A 15,195-nucleotide genomic window follows, 5' to 3' on the forward strand; every position below is an offset into this window, starting at 1 on the left:
ACAACTGAATTTGTTAACGCATGAATTGGGTTTTAGAGAAAATATAGTTTAATAATAAAAGCAAAATGTTCTCAGGAAATTTAACTGTCTCTTAACTGTATCAACTAACATTGTTTTTTCTTCTTTTCTAGCTAACTGCCTTCTATGAAAGCAGTTATTGAAGGTGATCATATTCTTCCAGCCACTAGACTGAACTATGATTTTTCAAAGCTTAACTTAAAAGCTATATTTTACTGAGACACATACACACAACACACAGGTGCATGCTTGTGCTGTGCACCCTTCCCCCCTGAAGTAATTGCAAATCATGAAGAGGTTTTTCTGGGCTACTTTGAAACAAGTTGAATGAACAGTGGTTGGTGAGTAAAGGTGTCCTACAGTTCTCCCAGACTTGCTTCATAAAGCTCTTGGCAGTCTCACACTACATTGCACAGGATTGAGAAGAGTTTAAAGAAATCACATTTCAGCTTCTACAGAGGGTTTCACCAGCACATTAGCCAGAAGAATTTGGGAGTGGATCCCACTACAGTGATGCTGACTGCACCTTTAAGAAGTGACCATGATGTTGTGTTCATGTATGTATATGCATATGAGTTGACCCTCATATATATATATATACACATATACACATACACATAAACACATTGTACTGTAATACTGCAAGTTTTTTTTAACTTACCATTTTATTTTTTATACATGTTAATCAGATATCATTATTTCAGTTGCAACTATGCACTTGTATAAAGCCATAATGTTGGAGTTTATATCCTTCATTCATGTACCTGATAAGGAGTTGCATGTTTGTGTAAAAAAATAACTGTAACAAGAAATTTGAAGTTAATTATTCCAGTTTCCTAATGCTTAAGGTAGGCAACTTTACCCATTTTGAATGCCTTAATTTAATTTTCTTTCCCTCCAAATTTCAACCCTTTTCTATATTTAACTAAAGAAAGAACCAGTGTTTACCAGCTCTTAGGATACAGCTTGCTCTGTGGGGAAAGTAGTGCACTATTTTACATGTAGTAGTATATCGGTGTCAGCTCATTGATGTATAATGGTGTTAATGTACTTGGTCATAGAATCAATAATGGATCATATTGAAACTAATGTGTGTAATGTACATTTGTTATTTTTTCATCCTGTTTTACAGACTTCAGCTAGTCTGTAGCTATATAATATTTCCTTTGCTTTGAGCTTGCTGGTTACCCTAGATATGTTTTTATTTATGGTAAAGACAATTTTTCACATTTTCTTCAAGATTCAAAAATTGTCTCAAATATAAGGAAACTAACATATACTGTGTAGATATATTTTAAATATTTAAATGTGATCCTAAAACAAACACCTGTGTATGGCGCTATTTCAGCTTTGATATCTGGGAAGAGGCAGCATCAAAAGTGCTTAGTTTGATTTTCACTGTTAAATGCTTCTGAGGCTAGAGAGCAGGTGGTACCTGCCTTGCCGTGCTACTGGCCCAGGTAAGTGTGCTTAACCCCACCGCAGAATGCAGCAGTGGACAGCGTCAGGTTCTGTACATATGCAAAATTCAATATGATATTGAAATGTTTGCCTGATAGTTTAGTGAAGCCAGTAGATGTTTTTGATTGCTTCCTTCTGGGGTCAGTGTAGAGATGTTGTAAAAAGTTTGATCCTATAGATACTGTTGTGGAAATAGTGGCTGTTGGCCACTGATACACTAAACGCAGTTCTGTGACCTTCAGATGGCCCAGTTTTCATTGTTCATGCTGTCTGATCACATGTGCATGCCATTTCCCTGGAAGCAGCTGTGCTCTGGTTTGGAACACAACTTCCTTCCTCCCTCCCCTTCCTCCTTCCTTCAGGTTTAAAAATGAAAATATATAAAATTTATATAGAAGAATTATTTCCATTCATTAGAGTTGTTTAAAAGGAGACTGAATTAATATTTTATATAAAGATTTTGTTACTATGGGAGGTTCTATCCTATTCTGAATTGGAGAGTATATATATATATATATATATATTTTTAATAAACTTTATTAAGGTGAAATAATGTCAAGTTTACACATGAATAGTTGAAGTATTTGAGTAAAAAAGGCAAAAGTTTTAATTTTCGGATGCTGTTCGTGTATATGTGTAAGAGTTTGGAGAATCGTGTGATACAGCTGTACAAGGCAGTTAATGTGAAGGATTCAGGGGAATCAAACATTCTGAGGGGTGAAAAAAATCTCTCCATGGAGCATCTTCACATATGGTTTAATAGGGATTTATAAGGTCATTTGTCCAACTGTCAGAATTCCAAGTAAAATCCACATGACCTTAGAGAAGCGTTTGCTTTTCCCATTCTCATTTGCATGTACATGGGGGCACATATGTGCCATTTTCTCCCCAACCTAACAATCACTACAAGAGCAACCTAATTTTGTGCCAGTTTTCTTTTTTCTTGAGGCCTCCAATCCTTCAAGATAAATGCTTACCAGCACAAATACTGCTTCCTTTGTTCAGTCCCCCAAAGCTGTAAATACTTGCATTTGGGGCCCAAAAGACAGGGAATGCTGGGTTTCCTTCGTTGGATGCTACTCATTTGCTTTGTGGAAAAAAAAAAAAAAAGACAGAAGTAAAAGAAAAACTTAAGTACCAGTATTAGTGTTGAAAATTAATGTAAAATTAACTTTTAGGCATCAATTTTCAGTAACATCTAAAAGCCAGATTTAAAAAAAAATCTGTGATTCCCAAGGGAAGGTTGCTGTTTATGGCCAGCCTTTGAGAGGCCACAGCCCTAGAAGGGCTTTCCTTAGTTCATGTGTAGATCCTAGTGAGACATGCTGGAGGCTGCCAAACAACTGAAAATGTCATACTGCTGCTGTCAGTCTGTTAGGATTCCCAGGGCGAAGTAAGAGAAACTCAGACACTAATTAACCTTAGAGATGCTTTAAGCAGCATGTTGAAGCCCCAAGTAAAGCAAGTAGCTTCCGAGCGTCTCAGGCCCTTGAATGCTACTGATTCTCTTTTTCTGTCTGAAGATGACTTCAGCTCCCCTGGCTTGTGGAGGTGCCACAGCCAATGTTAAAGCACTTTGACAAGCACTGTGTGACAGTGCTGAGTGTTGTTCCCTGGGACCTCGCCTTGTTCCCTTCCCTGTGGTGACTTTTGTTTGGAACTGTAATAAGTTATAAACTGCATGATTTAGAGAGTTATCTTGGACCAGTTCCTTCCCCCAACCAAAAAAATCATCCCCTCTTGATTTATTTTTTATTTTGTTGCATCTTTGTAGTAATGTAATTGTATTTTTATGCCTGCTTTTTGTTTAAAAAAATAAATAAAAGAAACTAAGATGTAAGCAGTGTTTTCCTGTGAAATAGTTGTGGAGTAATGCAGCTTCTTAACCTGTCTCCTTAAAAGGATGCTAATAGTAGATGAGGTGATGTCATCATAGTAAAATCACTCCTGCCTTAGTTCCTGGAGAGTTTAGTTCTAGAGCCTGCCTCCGATTCACTTTGCGTATACAGGCTTAAATATCTGGTTCCAGGTCGGGAGGGTAGAGGACACAGAGTACCTTTCTGTTTGAAAATAGTACAATGGACATTCTTCTAGAAGGTGCCTTTTGTTCTGGGATTGGGTGTTGTGTAAACTGGAGACTGTCTACCTGTTGGTTTGAAATACCATGATAGTGTGTGAGATCACTACAGTAACTCAGATGTTCCTTCCAAAAGTGGGGAATGGCCAGTGGTGGGGTCGCGTGCTGGTGAAAATACACTGATGAGGGCTGAGGCCAGACTGGCAACTAAAGGTTTGGGTTTTAGTTGATTTTTGTTTTGTTTTTATTTAAAGGAATTGCTTTAAGTAGTGATACAAGTCCTAATTAAATATATCTAAAATGGAGCTGGAGAGATGGCTCAGTGGTTAAGAGCACTGACTGCTCTTCCAAAAGTTCTGAGTTCAAATTCCAGCAACCACACGGTGGCTCACAACCATCTGTAATGAGATCTGATGCCCTCTTCTGGTGTGTCTGAAGATAAATACAGTATATTTATATAATAAATGAATCTAAAAAAATATCTAAAACGTTCATTGGAGTAAAGACTACAGTTTATATTACACTAATTAACAGGTTAATGGTGTGATTGTCAGTATATGTGAGGAAAGATGAACTTGGGTTTTGTTTTCTGGCTCTGGTTGAAGTATCCGTAGAATGATTTATGTTCAGATGCAGTATTTCTCTCCTTCAGTCCAGGGCAATTGATCTAACAAGATTAGCTGGATTGCTAATGAGTTATACCTACCTAGCTGAAAATTCATGACAATTTAAGTTTCAGTGGAGTTCAACAAATTAAAGTTTACTAAATGTAAAAACTAATCATTTTCCAGTAAACATCATTTACTTTCTTGCAGTATACCAGAATAATGACATATAGAAGAAGAAACTGAGCTTTTAAAGGTTGAATTTATAAAACATAAAAGGAAGTACTGCAGACAACAATGCTTAAGATATTTTTATTTTAGAATGAGTAAAGTCCCTAAGAATTCGGTAGGACTTAGAATATTCTTTACTGTATTTATACCTTTCAGTAGCTAAAGTTCCAGCAATGGTAATTGTGAGATATAGCCCTTTAAAAAATAGTGGCATTGTACTTAAATCAAGAGACTGTTGAGATTTCCTATTCTAAACAGATGGGGCTCTGTTTAGGAACTCTCTAAGGCACACTGTTGGAGAATGCTTAGGACATGAACCTAGTCACATCTGTGCATACTTTGAGAGAGTTATACTGCAGTACGGCATACAAGGCCAAGCCCTAGTTTATGGAAGAGTTAAACTGCCCAGATGTGAACAGTTCCACTTCTGGGTCTGCTTGTGAGAAAACTACTAATATTCTGAAAGCCACAGTGTTAATATAGTTGGCTCTTCAGAGGACTTAACCATGACTTTAAGGGTAAAGATGGGCTCTTGGGCAGGGTCCATCATTGGAGTTGTCAGGTGTGGTGGTCCACTCTAGTCCAGAATTCCTAGTGCTCAGAAGGCTGATGGAGGTCACAGGTTGGAGGAAAGCTTGGGCTATATAGCAAGACGTTACCTTGTGGGGAAGGGAGTGGTAAAAAGAAACACACACAACCCAATCTCAGCCCTCCCACAACCTAGGGGAGTGGGGAGGGTAGTTGGCATTTTAAACAGTGTCTCTTTCCTTCCCTCTTTGTCTTCCTTTTCTGAGTTTGCTGTGTAGTTCAAGGTCACCTCAGACTCCCAAGTTCTGGGATTACAGGTTTGCACTTCCATATTCAGCTAAGTGGCCTTTTCAGGTTTAACAAATCTGATTTAAAGTTTTTGAAATGGTTGACTAGTAAAAGATTTTAAGTGTAACAATGGAAAGGGATGGTGCATCCTCTGGTCCAGTCATTTGAAGTCCACTGTGCGTTAGAAAGAACACATTCATCATTCAGCTTTGGTGACAGACTTCCGGTAGTGAAGTACTGTTGCTGTTACCCATATGTTTAAAGCCAGCATGATCACAAAACGTATAAGAACTGAAATAAATGAGAAGAAAGTTCCAACATTAAAAAAAAAATAAACAAACTGGACAGTATAACTGCTTTAATTAGAAGCCTATGTAAAGTTTTACCCTAACCCTAGACAGAACAATGAGATTGTGAGAGCATTGATTCCAGACATTTCTAGGAAAAGGACTTTGTTGTAGAAACACACCCTCAGAGTTTCACTGAAGTAATATGGCTCTGGATAAGAAGTGCAACTAAGACCCCTTTGCTTATGTCTCAAGGACACGGCTGTCTCAAATGCTGCATTCTGTGAAGACCGTTCTAATGAAGTGGTGGGCCCTGCCTATAGATCCATGAGGGAGGCTGAGGGAGGAGAACTGCTTGAGGCCTGAGTGAAAAGCCAACCTGGGCAACACAGCAAAGATTGCATCTCATAAAACTGAGAAATCAGCCCAGTGTCAGTGCATGTTGTATAATGAAGTAGCCACTTAAAATGTGACTGACAGGTCATAAGAACGGTGGTCTAACTTGCCCTTTAAAACATGTAGGCTGCGTTTATTTTATGACAGGTCTCACTGACTTAAGCTCTGTAGCTGAGGATGGCTTTAATTAATTAATGGCTCCTGATTCTCCTGTGTCTGCATCCCAAATGCTGGGATTCCAATTTTAGCCACGTAGAGGATTGAAGCCAGAGCCCCCTACATGAAGGCAAGCCATTTTACCAAACAAGCTGCGTACATATGGCATAGTAGCACTTTGTGTGGGTGGGGGGTTGTTTCTTTATGTAACCAGGTTTGCCCTAAACCCACAGAAATCAGCCTGATTCTGCCTCCCCAATGCTGGGACTACTGGTGTGCAACAGCACATCCAACTGGCCGCACTGTTTTTCAAAGCTAGTCATTCAGGAACAGTGGTGACAGATACTTGGTCTTTTAAATACAGGCTTTCTATGTGTAGGTTCTTTGCTGTTTAATTACGTTCTTTCCCTCTGAACTCAAGTACCACAACAAGGCCTATCTCCTTTCCTATCCTATGACTAAAGTCAGAGCTTATAAAAAGTACAACCTCTCAAATGGGACCTCACTCTTCTACAGCTTGCTTTCTCAGTGAAAGGTCTAGTGCTGAGGACATTTACCACTTATTGGATATGGTTCTGTTTTTTTCACTTTCCAAAGATGCTGTGTCCATCCAAATGTCTTGTTTCTTGCCTCTCTGGCTCCTGTCAGCCTCACTTCCCTCCTCTGGTCTCCCAGCTCCCTGCTGCCTGTGTCCTGAACTACTTGGTGTGGCCAATCCTGGTCATGTTGGCTGTTACTCCTCTGATCAAATCCTTATTTAGCTTTTAAGACCTTGCTCCTCTACAGATTCTGCTCTCGGTTCCTTCAGCTACCTGACCCACTGGTCTCTCTCTGGTGTCTCCCATTTTTGTTTTGGACACTTTTTCCTAGGCTAGCCTGGCTCTTTTCCCTCAGCTGCTTAAGTGTATGGGACTACAAGTGCATGCTACCACACCTGTGACCTATTCCAAAAACCCATTTCACAGCATAATTGAGCAGTTAATTGTGGGATTCCTGTCCAATTTCCTTGTTAAAGTAGAAACTCCAGGATGAGAATTGACTCTCTTGGATATGTTCCTCCTCAAGGACTACAAGGAGTAGATGCTTAATAGAGACAGCCACCACTGTTGAAGACTAAATGTATGTTATTTTGCCTTTTGAATCTAGCCCAATTCAATTAAATGGATTTGCTAAGCCTTATAGTGAATTTCATGTGGAGACCCAAGTCTTACCAAAAAAATGCAAATAGGAAGTCAGGTTTTACTTACTTGTCAAATCATTGGTGGTCATTATAGTCGTTATTATTCTTGCTGTAAAAGAAAATTTATAGCAATAAATAACTTGATTCTCACACATTTTGATATTTCTGTTTAGCTCATACCTTTCCATTTTACTATAACAATATATACCAACTTCTTGAATGGCATTGATTGGACCCTTATTAATAGTGCATTGTGTAACCATCTAATGATAAGCCATGCACCCTGACCCAGACATGTCTAAGCTGCTCACAAAAGCAGAAGTGATTTGTAACAGCAACTCAGCACTGCCAAGGAGGGCTCTAATCTCTCCATATGCCCACCCTAAAAAGAGCAAAGAACCTTAAAGGTCTCATTTACATATTTAGCATATTTAGCTTCCAGGTACTTTAGCTGGAAATAAAAGGCTTTCAAAGTGTGTGTGTGTGTGTGTGTGTATACACATGTGCATATGTGCATGCACACATAGTGCAAAGATGTAGGTAGATAGGCTAGAGAGAAGGCTCAGTGGTTAAAAAGCACTGACTTCTTCTCCAGAGGACCTGGGTTCAATTCCCAGCACCCATGTATATAACCCTAGTCCCAGAGGATCTGACCCCCTCTTCTGGCCTATGAGGGCACCAGGTATGTTTGTGGTGCACGTACATAAATTTAGACAAACCACCAATATACATAAATTTCAAATGTTTTAAAAACTATATGTTTTGACACAGAGTCACACTGTAGCACTGGCTGGCCTTGAACTCCTGGAGACCCACCTGCCTCTGCTTCCTGAGTACTGTGACTAAAAGTATATACTACCATGCTTGGCAAAAATTCTTTAAGCATTAACCTCAACCTCATTTTTCATAGTAAGACAACTAAGGCTTGAAACAAACAAACTCTCCCTGTCTAGCCAGTGTTTTTCAAGTTTTGTTATTGTTCAGTTCCTTTCTCCATTAACAACCCTCTGTAATGAACAGGCCCCTGGGTAACAGTTGAAGCCAGTACTCAGTCAGCTGTAGTCTGCATTACACCCCCTTGTACACAAAGGTACCCTTAGCAGGTTCTGTTAAATAGTTAATTACAAAAATATTAGTATAAAAAAGACTTCTGTAGGTCAGTTGATACCAGGAAGATCCTGATACTGATGAAACCCAGTCCCTAGAGAATGGTTATCTTACTTGCACAGGTGTAGGCAGAGAGGCCCCAGGTCAGTGCGCTCACAGCTCCCGAATCTTGTGCCTTCCACAAATACTGGAGCTGGGCAAACTTACTGGCTGCACTAATGACTGTGCATAAATTCTATTGTGAATAAAATAAAGAGAGTCAGGAACCTAAAAAGATGACTGGGTGTAGTCTTTGCTTGCTTGCTTTATTTTAATTCTCTGGAGAGAGGACACAACTCATGGGAGCCAGTTTTCCTCCCACCATGTAATCCTGGAGATTGAACTCAGGTTGTCAGGCTTGGCAGTAAGCTTCTTTAATCAGCCCAAATACAGTGCTTTCTAAGCCAGATTTTCAAGTCTTGCCATCCCCAACCTGCTAAGGTTTGAAACCTCTGTTTAGTGAAGAATGGCTTCCAGCTACCTCTGTGGTAGGAAGTGGGTTGGCCAGAACTAGTGGAAGGATCACAGACCTGGCTGCAGGTTTTACTTACCCCTACTCTCCCAAGAATACAGGTGTCATACCCTGGGACAACTCTTAACTGACCAACTTCCAAACTAGCCACAGGAGCCTTGTGTCTTTTCCTATCCTGAGTGTCCTGTCTCCTATTGCCTCTCAGAAAAGAAAGACTTGCAAATCGGCTATCAACCCATTAGGCCCCATCTCCACAGAAGCTCTAGGCTCAGACAGTCCAGAGGAGGCCACTGCATTCACCCAGGCTGAGCAGGATGGCACGAGCAACATTCAGGAAGTCAGAGAAACGAAGCAGAACAGATTAGGAAGGGCCACAGAAAGTGATGTGTTTAAAAGTCAGGCCAGAGAACTAAGCAAATAGTAGAGACCCTGATCTGTATATAGTGAAAGTTTGAGAATGGCGCATGCAAAGTGGGGTGGGGCTGCCTTTCATTTGAGTGGCAGTCCCAGGGCCCTTGACAGGCTCTGGAGGATAGATAGTGCCTGTTCTGCTTCCTGCTAGAACAATAGAACCTATATGGCTGGCCTCTGTAGGTCCCTGCAAGGAGACATGATGGAGCTATACAGGAAGGAGCCACGGAGCAGGGAGTGTGTTTGGGCAGAGGACAGGGCAATGCCATTACCAAACCTAAACAGACAAAAGTTACAGTGGGAGCTGGGCACAGATGGCTTGAAGAAAGGCTGACTCTAACCAGGGAAGCCTGTGGAGGAAAGGCTCTTGAGAAATTGGGGTGCTGAATACAGCAAAGAAAGGGGGATAGGTTAGAACAGTGTAGTAGCTAGGGTCCAAAAAGAGACACACAAAGCCGGTTATGACATGGCCGTGTCCAATAAACAAGCTACTTTTGAGTGTTTACTTGTCATGACAAAACCAGCTGAGGTCAAGGGTTAGTATGTACTGGGCTACAAGAGAACCTTGGTAATACCAAAACGGTCCACTGCAGGCAAGGGACTGAAAAGAAGCAGAGGTGTGAATACGCTGCATATGGCCATGCAAAGTACGGTCCCCAATCCTGCCAGGGAGCATGTGCACAGTAAATGTTTGTAGAGCGACAGAGGGAGGGATCAGTGGAGGAAATGGGAACATTAATTCTTTAAGAATTGAGCTCCCAGGGATGGCAAGATGGCTCTGGGTGGGGAAGATTGCCGTGGGGTCTGATGACCTAAGTTAAGTCCCTGAAGCCCACAGATGGAAGGAAGCAAATCCCGCCTCCATCCCCATATCATAATCATGCATCGTTAGAAAGGTTGGGAACTGTAAGCACCCTCGTTTACTTACTGGCCAAGGTCACCTGATAATGGCCTTAATGAAGCCAGGCCGGTTGGAGGGGCCTGGTTTGAAGGTTGAGGGGAATTATGACCATTTTATTGAGAGCAATCAGACTTTTTATACCTTTATCAGAAACAATATATTGCAGTTGCCAGAATCAGTACAGTTGTAGTTAACAGGATACAGTGACATTTACAGACTATAGGATAAACAAGATCGATGAGATTAATGTCCAGGATCAGTTGTCCTCTCAAGTTTCCATGCTTCCTTGACTATCAAGGGAACATACAGAGAAACAAATCAACCAGAATCTTTGGCTGCCCGAGGGAGTGCGTTGGTCTCAGGGACCGGAAGGCATATTGTGTCCCTGAATCCATGGACTCTCACCAGAAAAACTACGATACATGCCTCTGAAGGCTGCTAGGCCATGCCAACTCCATGGTTCCCTGTAGAGAACCACTGCTCTCAAGTGAGAATGTATCTGCTTTGTCAGTTTGTTAGTGGCACCACTCACCATGGCCAAATCGATGATCCATTTCTGCAGGCTGAGGATGAACCAAGAGGACACAAATCTGGCCAAGTGCTAAGGGATACAGTAGTGAGTCACTGGTAGGTCCACCCGCCCCTCTCATCAGACCACAGAGGGTGAAAGAAGGCAAGGCACAGTGTTCTGCTGGACAGTGTAGTGTGGGAAAGATGCAAGAGGCTGCACTTGAACATCTGCTCTGAGTTAAAAGAACAGAAGAAAACACAGACCTGTGTTCACACATTGTAATCTGGGACTGGAAATGTTCATCATTTTTGTTTTATGTGCACTGGTGCTTTGCCTACATGTCTGTCTGCGAGAGTGCTGGATCCCCTGGAACTGGAGTCACAGACAGTTGTGAGCTGCCCTGTGAGTGCTGGAAAACACACCTGGGTCATCTGGAAGAGCAGCCAGTGCTCTTAACCACAGAGCCATCTGTCCAACCTTCCCTGTCCGCTGGTTTTCTGACCATGGAGACATCTCTAAGACATTGTGTAGTGCTGTGTGTGAACTTTTTACTGTTTACTGAATTCTCACCCCTTTCCCACTGATTTTTAAAGCACACTAGTCGGGGTGTGTGATGGTAAGTAAGGAGGAGCCACTTTCCATCTAGCCTGTGCAGGAAGCTCAGTGACTACATGAAACAAAGGGACCCAACCAGAGCAAAAAGATCAAGCTATGAGGGCTGGGGGGAGGGGAGCAGTTAGGGGGATATGGCCCAAGTTGCAGTGGCTGGAAAGAACAAGTCACTTCCCACTACTTTGCCTTGGGTTTCCCTCCTTGCCGTGGCCACCTCTCACATGCTGTCAGCATACAGAAGAAAGCAGTGGTCACATTAAGTAGGTGACAGGATTACACTAAAGATGGCCTATGCCAGGAGGCAGCAGTGGCCAGCAGCCAACTGGGCTAAATTCATATTAAAGCATTCTCTGTGCAAAGTGTAGTGGTGCAAGCCTGTAATCCTAGCATTTAGGAGGTGAAGACTGAAAGATCAGGAATTCAAGGTCACCCTTTTGAAAGTGACCTCAGAGCAGAAGTGGACCACAGCTGTGTTTTCCCTCTTTTCTATGGAGGGAGAGGAATCTTAGCCAGGGGTCTAATAGCAATCCCAGACAGCTTCTGGTCAAGACTTGCCCAATCCCTCGGGCCTGTCACAGTTAAATGGGTATGTGGCCGTGTCATGGGGGAAGCAGGATTAACTAACTGCCACTACCAGCAAACTCTTGGCCTTTTAAGGAGCATGAAATTCACAAAAGTGAACTAAATATTTATGAGAAGGGCTGACATGAAATCTCATCCTTTGAGTAGAAGAATCCACTGATTGGCACAGTCTGATGGCTGGCCATTCTACACTGTATAAGCCTCCAAACAAACACAGGCACCCAGATGACAAGACTCAGCCTCTAAATTACAGTTTTGCATAGGTGTGTGATTAGTGGAACCCATCTGGCCCATGTTTACCCACTGAGAGGCACCTGCCAGGTGCATCCTGCATGGGACTTGATGCCAGGCACACTCGTGTTATTAATCCCCTGGGGACATGCTCTTAGAAGGAAAGTGCCCAAGATAAGCACAGGTAGGGCGTGTTGTTCTTAGCAGGATGGCTGCACATTTCTGCAAATCTACACCCCACTGGATCTTAGAAGGCAGTGGGACATCCTATTTTGGGGCTACCTCTGGTTGCAACTGTACTAACCCTAAGGTATATGTCAAGACTTGCATTTGTGATTCTTGGTGCTGAGGACAGAATCCAGAGCCTCTTGTATGCCACAACTGAGCCCCCTTAGCCTCTCCATCTCTATCTCCAGCTCATATGCAGGAAGGATACACGGCCATGTAGGGCAAGGCTTGCTTCACGTTCCCATTGAAATGAAAGATGAAAAGCAGGAGGACAATATCTGAAAGAAGAGGCTCTGTGAGATGGGCAGGGCAGCGGGTGGGAAGTCTGGGGACTAGAAGGCCAGTTACCTTGTACAATGAGAATGGGGTATTCCAGGTAGGTGAGCAGTGGGTTCCCATAGTAATGTTGATAACGAAGGAAGACCAGGAACCTGCACACAGAAGATGCATATATTCACAGCCCACCCTGTGCCTGACCAACCCCCCCCCCCAAGATCCCAAACACGATCTTGACACATTTACCCAACACTAGTCTATGTGGTCTTCATCGTATGTGTGACTAACCTGAGGCTAGACCTTCAGGAATATTGCCAGACTCATGGCATATACAATGTCCTTGAGGGTCCAGCCAAACACCTTCAGGGTTACCTACACAGCCTTCCACATCACAGCTATCACTTGGGGAAACTAAGGTCCAAAAGACAAAGCCATGTGAGGACCCAAGGGTAAGAGTGTCACCATGAGATCTTGCCCTAGTTCTGGTTGTTAGGCTTTTAGGGGGACCTCTGTGCCCTGAGGATGGTGCACAAGTACTTCTCCATCTTTAAGGTTTCTCTAAAGCAATCATCTACCAGGCATGGAGTCTCTGGTGTCATTAAAGTAGGCTCTGGCCAGGATCCAGTTCCCTCAAATCATGATTTTAGAGTTTTGAGCTCTCAGATTGAAATCTAAGGAGGTCCTATGTCCCCAAGGCATATTTCCTGGAGTATGCAAGCTGGTTTGACAGTGGTGTCCTTTAGCATCTTCCTGATGCCTGAGAGGTCATCTGGCTGGTGAGGGGCAGGCAAGCAAGGCCTAGACGGGAAGCAGAATTATAGCGACCACCCTAGCCAAGCAGGGAGGAGGGGGAAGGGAGCGGAAAGAAAGGAAGGGCAGAGTCAGAATGTAGACTGCCAGGATCCAGCTAGGTTGCCCCTCCCATTCCCATTGTTCCTACCTCTGGATTAAAACAACTCTCAACTCTAGCCTAAAGCTGTTTGAAGGATTAGAGAAGGAATGCGTGTGGGGGCCCCAGAAGGACCTTCAGGAAGTTCTCACGAACTAGGAGCCATTGTAGTAAACTACTGGAGGAAGTAGGGATAAATAACTATTGGATTTCAGTGGGGGAGCATACTCGTGACTTCTGGCCACAGAGATGGTCTTAACCCTGCCAAATTTAATCACAGAAGTCGGCCTTAGCTGCCAGCCCACTGCCTCGAAGGGGGGCCTTTGTGAGTTCCGGAAAGAGCCTACTTTATCTACACGATCAACTGCAAAACCATTCAGGATCCCGGAGAACATTCAATAACCAGAGCTGTTTTCTACTGGGGTCAGCTGGACTTGAGACCATCTCTGGTTGAGGTTATGTGTTTAAAGCCAGGCCGCAAAGAGGGAGTTCCAGGCAGAGTATGAGATGTTGGGTTGGCGCTCTGTAGGAATCCCCGAGCTTCCTATTCGGTCCTGCACCCTGAAGCGTCAGTTTCAGATGCCCATGAAGAATTTAGCAAACTAGAGGTCAAAATAGCTCTCCTGACTTGACACCCCATCCTCTGTCCCGGCCAGGCTGTCACTTTTACATCCTTCTGTCTTTTGCCTTACCTATCACCCCTTCTCTGAAATGCACATACTCTTGTTTTATGGAGCCAACATATCAGAGCTCCGCCTACCATCAAGCGCCCCTGGAAAAGTACACCTTGAAGCACCGCACTCCCTCCCTAATTCTATCGGATGGGCGCGCTTCACGGAATGGACACAGGTCTGCGGAGTGCAGCTGGTGTCAAACCGAGAGGGCTCAGGCTGGTGGTGCAAGACCGTGGGACTCAGGAACGTGTTTTCGTTTGCTTTTCCCAACCAGAGCTTTACAACTTTACCCCTTACTCTTAACATAGACCAGGCTACCGAGAACTTGACTCCTGCAGCAGTCACAGCCCATCCCTACGTGTTGGATCCCAACACAATTTTCAAACGTCGAACCAAGTTCCCCCTCTTGCTCTCCACATGGGATCACCAAATCATGTAACTCAAATAGCCTAACACCTGGCCGGAGGCTCAAGGCAAGAAAAACTGGGTGGTGCCAGGTGAGGTTAGGGATGGTAAAAGACTGAAGTGCTAATGGGTTTCCCCTTGGTCAGAAAGTTAAGGACGTGTGTGTGTGTGTGTGTGTGTGTGTGTGTGTGTGTGTGTGTGTGTGTGTGTGAGTGAGAGAGAGAGAGAGAGAGGAAGAGGGAGAGGTTTTGTTGAATTTATAAAATGGGAGCGTTTAGGCAATCCTGGGATTTGGGGAAAAGCAGGGGAGGTGGGTGGGAGCGTCCTGGTAAGCACCTCCTAGCCCCAAGCCCCCCGGTTTAACCCTTGTTTTCCCGACTCCCAATTTCTCGCAGGCCTCCCTGGAGCTTACCCCGCCAGCTCCAAAAGTAAACTAGGGAGGCTGATGCCCCGCGCGCTGCGCGCCGCCAGCTGCGCATAGATCTGCGGCAGCTTGAGTGCCGCGCACACGCCCAGCGTGCTCCAGTTGCAGAACCACAGCAGCCCGGCCTCCATTCTGCAGTCTTGGGCGTGCCGGGCCAGGGGGCTTCGGGATCTTTATAGGTGAGAACCGAAGGCTCAAAGTCCAAA

At 43.6% G+C, this 15,195-nt stretch overlaps 2 protein-coding genes across 2 annotated transcripts in view; one reads left to right on the plus strand and one right to left on the minus strand.

The window, feature by feature from the left end:
• Positions 1-3,780, plus strand: part of ROCK2 (Rho associated coiled-coil containing protein kinase 2) — a 95,899-nt gene extending 92,119 nt beyond the window's left edge. Inside the window, exon 34 of the mRNA XM_080929676.1 lies at positions 132-3,780. The gene's annotated coding sequence lies outside the window, so the exon portion shown is untranslated. The remainder of the gene's footprint in view (positions 1-131) is intronic.
• Positions 3,781-4,515: 735 nt separating this feature from the next.
• Positions 4,516-15,195, minus strand: SLC66A3 (solute carrier family 66 member 3). The gene is made up of 7 exons (XM_080923378.1): positions 14,978-15,195; positions 12,670-12,752; positions 12,530-12,599; positions 10,690-10,747; positions 8,449-8,569; positions 7,295-7,336; positions 4,516-5,499 (listed from the first exon to the last, which is right to left on the minus strand). Exons 1-7 carry the CDS (start codon positions 15,118-15,120, stop codon positions 5,408-5,410), a joined length of 609 nt encoding a protein of 202 aa, XP_080779504.1. The 5' UTR covers positions 15,121-15,195; the 3' UTR covers positions 4,516-5,407.

Source organism: Micromys minutus (genome assembly GCF_963924665.1).
Source record: "Micromys minutus genome assembly, chromosome: 1".
In the NCBI taxonomy this organism is placed as follows: Eukaryota; Metazoa; Chordata; class Mammalia; order Rodentia; family Muridae; genus Micromys; species Micromys minutus.